The sequence below is a fragment of the Lingula anatina genome, chromosome 2 (assembly GCF_051362555.1).
Source record: "Lingula anatina isolate TDL-2025a chromosome 2, LinAna3.0, whole genome shotgun sequence".
Classification (NCBI taxonomy): Eukaryota; Metazoa; Brachiopoda; class Lingulata; order Lingulida; family Lingulidae; genus Lingula; species Lingula anatina.
In genome coordinates this window covers 38,639,295-38,648,964 of record NC_141768.1, presented here as the reverse complement: position 1 = coordinate 38,648,964, position 9,670 = coordinate 38,639,295, and the positions used below count along the sequence as shown (strand labels likewise).

The 9,670-nt window shown below is 33.8% G+C and overlaps 1 protein-coding gene across 2 annotated transcripts; it reads left to right on the top strand.

Annotated features, from left to right (window-relative positions):
* The first annotated feature begins 23 nt into the window (after nucleotides 1-23).
* LOC106152170 (uncharacterized) lies at nucleotides 24-9,667 on the top strand. Of its 2 annotated transcripts, XM_013525669.3 has the most exons (6): nucleotides 38-160; nucleotides 1,991-2,081; nucleotides 2,212-2,433; nucleotides 4,879-5,050; nucleotides 6,659-6,798; nucleotides 8,378-9,667. In XM_013525669.3, exons 3-6 carry the CDS (start codon nucleotides 2,221-2,223, stop codon nucleotides 8,516-8,518), a joined length of 666 nt encoding a protein of 221 aa, XP_013381123.2. In that variant the 5' UTR covers nucleotides 38-160; nucleotides 1,991-2,081; nucleotides 2,212-2,220; the 3' UTR covers nucleotides 8,519-9,667. The 2 variants fall into 2 exon arrangements, with proteins under 2 accessions (XP_013381122.2, XP_013381123.2); XM_013525668.3 differs by lacking the exon at nucleotides 1,991-2,081 and having other exon boundaries at nucleotides 24-160.
* The last annotated feature ends 3 nt before the right edge of the window (nucleotides 9,668-9,670 follow it).

Below are 9,670 nucleotides of genomic sequence, written 5' to 3'. Positions count from 1 at the left end.
AACTGCATGACCATCTCCAACTTAAACGTGCTGCCATCTGGCGGCCTCAGTCCAGCACTTCCTGCTGTGACTGTGCTGTGGAATTTAGGCACAGATGTTTGGATTCTACTTATTTCATGCCAACAATGAACAAGGGGAGGTGTAATATCAACAGCGCCAGGTAATTTTACTGAAAATATATCTGAAGCATGAATGTTGTCTTAGCTTTATATTGTGATGTTCTTTATAGAAATTCTGGTGATAATATGATTGTTTACTTTTTGTTATTAAACGGGAAACGGTCGATTTCAGTAGGGGTGCACGTGTTTGGAGCTGGATTGTAAATAAGTGATTTGAGTGGGAAGGGAGGTCAGTGGAAAATACCAAACATCATATAGGAAGACGACCAATACGATGTGATTTTAAATATGTATCCAGTTTTTTTAAGTAATTTAAAATACTGTCATCGTATTGTTTTTTTTATTGTAGTATATGGGAGTTTTGTGCTGCTTTTCTCCTAAAACTTTACTGTTTTCATTTTTAGCTTGTACAACGTCAAGCATTTTTCCAACTTAATGGAAACAGTAAAGTTTGAATTATTTTGATGTGGTTGTGAAAATATTCCCTGTACTAACATTTACATCAACAGTATTCTTTACTAAAGTTCAATGATGTCATTTTTTCATAACTCCTTTGAGTAATCATTAATGAGTCTAGAAAGGACAAATATGCCATTTATGCTTGTCTAAATTCACATCTGTTTCATCGCTGTTAAACGACACAGTATGTCAAACACACATGCTTGGCTCAACATGAAAAAATTGACATAATTGACCTAATTGACTGTAATACTAACGCCCTTTAATAGGTTTATTTTACAGCTCTGTCTCTCTTTTTTATATATAATCTACAAATCACATTTGATATAAGTAGAAGTGCACTGTCTTTATTCCAGATTGGCTCACCACACAATCCTTTATGTAGTATATATTTTACCTTTTTTTAATTAATGATTAACTTAGAGATTTATTAAAAAAAGAAATAAAGCCATAGTGTAATTTCCCAAATTATCATTGAAGTCAGGGTAAGAATGTTTATTGGGAAGGAATGAGCCAAGGAGACCTAACAGCATGAATATTATTGTACAATACAAGTGGCTGAGTACAGTACATCCTCTCTGTCCCTAATCTCAACTGCCTATAACTACTAGGGCCACATGCTGCATAAATTCACCTGTGGATATATCTAATATAAAAATAATAATAATAATAATACCCTGCCCTACGAGAAGACCCTGCTGAGGTGTGAATACTTGAAGGTGTTTGGATATGTCATTAATATTGTTGGCCTACCTGTCAAAATGTTTTATACATGCAGGTATAATTTGCTAGAGAGATCCCCTATTATTTACTAGGTGAGATATTTGTCCCTGAGACAAGATTTAAGGCAATCATTTGCGTGCTACAATACAATGCCTATTATGCAGGCTAAAGTTACAGCTAATATACATTAATGCATCTAGATGTGATTTTGACCTAGATGTTAAAGTGTAAAACTCCCTTCAGCAGCACTACTATTATTTTTTTTCTTTGTAGTAGTTTTACAAAAATGTGTAATGAATCTTCTTCTTCTTGATAAGCTAAATCAGACAAGTTAATAATTCACTTTATTTTGCTTCCTTCATTTTTCCATTGGTGCCTTTCTCCCTATTTTCAAACTTGTTGTTATTTCTTGATCCCAAACTCTTAAAATATTATAGTAACTTGAAACTGTTTGTTAACAAAACTTCAGTCATATGAGTGGTCTAACCCAGACACAGAAAAGTGTCAAATTCTCACATGTCCCATTGTGTTTTTTTTTCTGATCTACAAATTAAATCGACATAACAGCACTAGCTCAGTACTTATAAAATAGTCTTTTACATGCTATTGTCTAATTAGGACAAATGTAGGCACTCTAAGGGTGGAGTGAAAAAATGTTCATTCAAACTGCTCATTTACTACTTTGCTAGGTTTCTCTCAGTGACGTAGTGGTTATAGAAGTGCATCTAGAATTTCTAAAAGTCACCTGCCATGGACAGAGTTTAAACCTAAGTATACTTGGTAAGTTTGCAGTAATGTAGTTAATAAGCTCCAGTCGCTCATTTTCCTTTGAACACAGCAGGGATGCGAGGTAGATGCCTTGCACCAATTTAAGCGCACAGAGTGGCATGCTGTTCCGTATGTTTTACAGGGTGGAAAAATGCCAGTAGAGAAACAGCCGCAACCATATGGTGTCAACCGAGTTGATTCTTCCACAGAAACTTCCACTCTGTCATCAGCTGTCGCACCTGGAGGGTCAAACAGTCCATGGTATGGTCACTATGCCACTGGAAGAGGCGAACCACTGGCAGCCCATCTATATGCTGCCCCATCCATGCAACAGTACATAGTCACTCCTCCATACCTTACTGAGGTAATTTTACTTCCATAGTCTTTCACAGGCATAGATATTTTGCCCAGCCTTCTTTATGTATGGTTATAATGGTCTGCAACGAACAAAGGCTTTCTCCCATTTCCTGTACAGAATGTAAAAATATTCACTGTGATATCACATTAGTCTAACTGTCTTAGACCAGAAATGATATTGAATAAATGGTAGGACATTTTCATAAATTCTGGTTATATATTTAAGGTCTATCATATACATGTAATATCATGTATAATCAGGTGACATTAAAGGACACTTAATAAATTTTTGTTTTAAGATTAATCTAACATGAATACAAACCCATTATTGACATAGTTAAGTTTTCAGCATTTCTTAAATATAACCACTTTGTCATTATTTACTGAATACCAATAAATTACATGATTGCACGTCAAGGGTTTAGCCAACGAACTGGACAGCTGTCGTTTTGATGATCTGTTCAAGCAGAAGATGCCCATTTCACACCTGAAAGGTTGGATAAAATTCTCAGTAAGCTTGAGTAAAATCCATTAGAAAATGGAATCCCAAAACAGTACCAATACCATAAATGAGTAAATGTTATGGAACAACTCCTCCCCCCCTTCCACTGCATTTTTGTTTCAGGAAGTGTGTGAATGAGGTGGAATGACATTGTCAGTGCAAGTTGAAAGGATAACAACTTCGTTTTGGCCAAAAAATGAATTTTTCTGGGATAAATGGCAATTTCCCCATACTTACCAATGGTAAATGAATTCATTTCTACATTCAAAGATTTTTTTTTTTTTCTTTTTTTTTTTGTGGGTAATAATCTCTTAGGAGATCATTACAGAGTATAGCCATCTATGGATGTTTTTTGTAATAATCTCTTGTCGAGCACAGATTTTAGATTAATTGCTATAACTGCCATTTTTTGTGATAAAATAGAATATATTATATTTCTATGAGTTGTTTACAATGTATTTATTGTGAAATATAGATCTCATTGTTATCCCTTTAAGCAAGTGTATTAACTGTGTTACATTCTGTTTTATCAAGGCAAAAAATCTACGGTGATCATTTACTTAGAAATTTTGAAGTGGTAATTTTATTTGAATCAAATGCTACTGAAGGTTAAAATGAGAGGTGACCATCTGACAGGTAGATTTGAAAAAATAAAGGTGGTACCCATTAGAAAAATGGATTTAGAAAAATATGCATCAATCTACCACCAACAATTTACAAAATGCATAATGAACAAATACATATGAAATAAAACTTTTTAATGTGAATTCCTTTTGAATAAACTAGTTAATTTTATCAATATTTCCACATTTTAGAAGCCCATTTAGCATTTAGCACAAAGCCATTTCAAAGCTTTTTTAATGGGCCATGAAATTTTAATGCCATCAATTGCAAAACAACTGCAGTTAAATTAAAGGAAATTAAGCATTAGCAATTGATGTTGTATCAAGACTTCTAAGTGTTAAAAGGAAAAGCCAAGCAATGATTCATCGTAGTTGAAATGCAACATTGATTTCTGAAAGCTTATATTTTTCTGTATTGGGAAAATATAAATTGTCATTTCCATTTGGTAAAATGCCATTGCCAGACAGTACACCAGTTAGATTTATTATTAAATACTACACCAAGTTGTTCCAAGAACTGGAACATAAATATTATTTTAGGGCAGATGTTCCTCATTGTTTTAAGCCTGAAGATGGAGATGGCTAAGGTTTGCTAAGACAGTTGAACTAATTTATACACTCCAAGGCTTAGAGGCCACTACTGGTATATGAATGCAGTGTAATCCATACTGTGCTGAGGTATATATTCACACAGGTGTCAAACATGGTATGTCACTCAATTCTCTTATCTTCTACAGTTGTAAATTATATGACTGGGTCTCTAGATGTGCTTTAATTGAAGATCTTATTATCTGGTGCTGCATCTTAATTCCTGCAGGGTAAATCTTTGGAGTTAGTTCACTTACTGTTTGTTTACCTGTCGGTTATGAAAATGGGAAAAAATTGCAGCTGGCATTATAATTGAGATATAAGATAGAGACCAAAAAACACATTAAGGCAGCAACTGTATGTTATACTTCGGAGAAGGAAGAATGCTGCCAAGGTCACCAAAATATTATACATCACAAATATTGTCATATATATCAAAATGAATGTTTTGCTTGTAAACTTCATAGTTAAGTGATGATTTCCAATCATGAGTTTGCAGTGTAACAAGATATCACAGAAACATTTCTAAAATCACCCAGATGACATTGCTTTGACAATTTGCAGTACACATATCATGTAGAGAATAATTATATAGAAAGGTTAATTAAATGTACAAGAGTCTTAATTCGACCTATTGCAATAATTAGTTCACAGTAATTTATGAATACGTTACAGGCTGTAGTACTTCCTGATCTAGTTCTTATTAGTATTCTCAAAAAAAATGCATCATTTCTTCCAGGCCTCCTCTGCTCCACAGCGTGCACCACATCCTACAACTCAAATATCATCACCCCCTCCAGTGTCAACCCAGCCAAAATCTTGGCACAATTCCCAATATTCCACTGAGACAGAAAAGGAACCAAGACCATGGAATTCTGGAATGTGCCAATGTTGTGATGGCACCAATGCCTGTAAGTTATTAAATTATATTGTGGGCAAAAACTTTGTTAATTTTATCTTGTCCATTAATCTTACCTATTTACAGAAAGACAGTTCCCTTACTTTGCCAATTTATCTGTTAGATTTTAAGGAGACACACTTATGAAGAACACTAATTAAGTTACAGTTACAAGTACACTAAATTTTTGGGCAGGAAAAAAACCTTGAGAAAGGTTTGGTTGAGAACAGCAATTGCATTGCCTGGAAACAACTACAAAGACGGACAAACACATTTTGGTGACAAAATTCTGGATGTTAGGCTGCTTTCATAAAATAGATGTAACTGATGCTGTGAATGTACTACTTTAAAATAACAAAGAGAAGACAAATTGTTTTAAAATTGTTTTTTTTTTTTGAAGTTATCAAATTTCATTTATTTAAGAGATCAATAGGCCTTCTTTGAAAATGTGTTGTTATTGAGATGCAATTTTATATCTTTAATTGCTCAAAAGCTGTGGTAGTGTATAGTGCTGATTGATGTGGTTCTTCCTAAGAGTTCTTACATTTCAGTGGTTTCTTCATAAATGTCATTGACAAGCTGTTAGTCTAGAAGGGAAGAATATATTACACTTTGATATTTAACTTTCTAGTAGTAGTAGTACCCTGTAGTTTCAGTCAGAAACATCATTGGGTGTGTTCACAATGAATCTATCATACTAGCTACTGCAAACTAACTCTACGGGTACTCTCCCTGAATGCAGTCAGATAAACACAGAAAAACTGGTGATTGTATGAGTATGTTAAAACAAGAGGAGGCTTTTTTAATCTGCTTTACTGATTGTAATCAGTCATACAAGTTTGTTGAAACAAGAGGAGGCCTAATTTAGGCTTTGTTCACATGGAATGTCTATTTTCTAAAAATCTATTTTCTATTCGCGCTATCTTATGATCACGGTCTGTGCCCTGAATATCCCGCCGCGTAATTACTGGCAGCGCGAGCCAGTTACTTATAGTAACTTATAGCCATATTTAGTTGGCGGATCAGTAAGTACTCGGATCATCCATTCTGAATGTCCCCTAACATATCCGCAGATCAAATATGGCCGACCCACTTGAATACTTGTTGCATAATCCCGCTGGGAATCTATTTACAGGGGCGGATCCAGAGCTATATACTGACAGTCTTCCAAATTATCTTTGTTGATTCATCCTCCAATTTTGACCGTCTTCCAACATTAAAAATTGGATACCCGTCAATGTAAACTTGAAAATCTGACCGTCTTCTGGAAGACCCAGAAGACGGCCTAAATCCGCCCCTGATTTAGTGTCTAATCGGGAATTAAGCGGCAAGCTTTTTAGTGGGTTGCCATATTTGATCTGTTAGTCTGCTGTTCTGAATGTGCTCATAGATTCATTGTGAAAGCACCTATATACAGAAAAAATAAGCTGTTAACTTTTATGTGAAAACATTGAAAACAATGATAAAAATGTGTGTGGATGCAGTAAAAGAATAGAGGGTGGACAACACGAGCCTTCATTAATTCAGGAATTGATTATTACTTGCAACTTGCAAGTTTTCATCTTGAGGTTACATGCAGTTTGTCTTTGAAAGTAATGCTAAATATTTTGCTTTGTAAAAGGTTGTGCAATTTGTTGCTGCCTGGTGTGTTTTGAATGCTGGATGGCAGACAGGATGAAGGAGGGCTGCTGTATGCCGTGGTGCGTTCCTTTCTCTACAATGTCTCTCAGGTTAAAGATGAGGATGATGTACAATATACAGGTGAGACATAGCGCATTGAGATTGGCAAGCACTTTTCTGTGACTCATCAGCTGCCTGAGGTTTGGCAAAAAAGCACTTGAATTGAAATTATTTGTCTTTGTGTTTGTATTAATTTTGATGATGAATCAGATATGATAAGTTTAAAAAAAAAAGAAGAAGAATAAGTAATGTTTCTTTATGATATCAAGTGACCATTTTCCTTTTTAAGCATGTTTAGAGCAAGTCGATTAAGTTATCAGATGTGTAATGAAATTTCATTTAGAATGTTTAATGTCATTGTTGATATTTTGTATATCGGATCCATTGTTTTACATTTTAACTTAAGTTGTCTCATTAATACCAAAACTGAAATAAGTGCTTAAATATGGTTTTGAGAAGCAAAAGCATTAAAATATCAGTGAAATTGGTTCCTTATAAACTTTAAGGAAACTTTAAGGAACAAGCATGAAGATTTAAATTATAATTAAAGAAAGCCTCAGACCACTGCCCATTTTATAAAGTATCTTTAATTTTGAAGAAAACGTGAACTTTCAAGATTGCAACAATGCAGATGTTAGATGTAATAATTATCTATGTTTTTAACTAAAAGCAGTGATTGGAGCTTGGATAGACATCTGGAAACAGATCCCAGATACTTTTTAATAACAAAGCCTTGCCAGGCTTCCGCTAAAAGAAACCTTTTAGCTGAATTAAGCCTATTCATTAGATGAGGCACCATTGCTAGAAAATCTAGTTATGTATTTAATTTGGCTCAATCTTAGCATCCACTAACACTGAAAAACAGTATGTTAAATGTCCAACTTTATTTTGTCTAGAAAGTTGCTTAATAAATCCACTCTAAAACGTAAACTTACCACCTGGTTCAGTATAACCTTTAAGTTGAGTGGCACTCAGTCAAAATAATCAATTTTGACAATTTTAGCCCAACAAAATGATAACGCAGATTGGTTAGTACGATTATCTCAATATAAATGAATGTGGATATTTGATAAATAAATATATCTCGTTATTAAATACCCAACATTTGTGTGGTAATTTAACACAAGGGAAGATATTTGCCAGCATTTTATTTGGGTAAATCAACTGAACTTGAATGCTTTACTTGTATCATCAACTTTACCCTTTACAAATTAAAGAAAAGTATTTTATCTAATTGGATAAATAAGTGAATTATGTATCACACCCTGTTTATATCATTTAAACTGCAATCTTCCTTCAGTTGCCTATCATTGTGAATGAGTGCCCAGTATGGAGAAGAGCTCAGAACCTCTAGTGTTAAGGGTGAATTATCATAGTATTATTACAATATCAATCAGTATATACTGTGAGGAAAGCCATACATATTATCTTTTATTCTCTTTTCTGCTGACCATATATGAACACATTTCCCCAGAGCCTGATAGGTGTTGTCAGTCAAAGTATAGATTGGTTAAAACACTTCCTGGCTCTATCAGAGCACCTTAAATAGCATCAAGTATGAAATAATCTGCTTGAGATGTCAATTAAGATTATGTAGGCTGTAATGCAAGTTCACAAGCAAAACAAAAATGTGACATTTTGGTTTATTTTTCTTTCATAGGGCTCCATACTGGGGGATTTCTGTGCTTCTTTATTCTGTAAGCCGTGCATTTTGTGTCAAATGAAACGGGAGCTTGATCACATGGAGGCCGAAGAGGAAAGGTTGCAGATGAGAAGGGAGAGAGCTGTTAGTGCACTATAACACTGAACAGATCTATATTGTTTTTATAACAGTTGTAATATAAGCTGACAGATTTATATAGTTTTATGTTGATAATTGTTTATATCTTAGCATGAGATATTTAGTAGCTAAGACTTGGAACACATTTTAGCGATCTGCCAAATATATTAATATTTCAAATATAAAAATTGCAATATTGACAGATTTTCAACAAATAAAAAGAGAAGTTTTTTTGAATATGCATTTTTTAAAGTTTTTTCGCATCTGATCCAGTGTTTGATTAGAAAAAATATTGTTTTAAAGCATTCTGTTTAATCATGTGCTGGGTTATGCAAAATATGATGCTACTCTTGAACGTAAAACAATCGTTTGTAATCAATGGTTGGTGAATCTCTAAACAGAAGTGAACAAGATGGATTTTCATTTGAGGGAACTCTTTTTGTCCAACATATTTCTCCACATTCAGCACAGTGTGGTAATAGAAAAATTGAGTAACAATTGTGCATCATTTGAATTTTCCAATGAATTCTGAGTAAATAATCAATGGAGTCAGTTATATTAGTAGTGTTGGAGGTCAGTATAACATAGAATTTGGCAACCAATACTTTGTTGTAAGATTTAATCATAAGAAACTGCTAGCTTCAGCATTGTACTTGAGGTGATTTGCTAGATTGAGATATTGATCTCTTATGTAATGTGCATGGGCTTATAAACCTTATTTCAGCAAGTTTTTCAAAGCAGAATAAATTGATGAAACAGGAGGATCAATGTTGACATCAACCCAAATATGCTCGTTTTATCACATTTAGAAAAATCCTACATTTAAGGTATTGTATTTTTATCTGCACCGTTTTTTCTGAAATCCCATTTTGTTTTATGTATTTAATGCTTCTAGAATTGTATATTTGTTCTTCAATATTGTAAGTTTAATACCATTACCAACAAGCTTCCCACACTTTGCTGTTAAGGGATGGTACTTGAAGGTGTCATTTGCTGCTTAAAATGAGCACTCCACTGTTAAGAGCATATTAGTGTGATTGCACAGATTATTTCCATGCTGGTTTTTTGGTGCTTTTTGTAAACCTTCATGGCATGTTATAAAAAATAACATTGTGTTTATTTAAAATATTTTATTGTATCAAAGAAAATAAAAAATATTCTTAAGCAAAATGC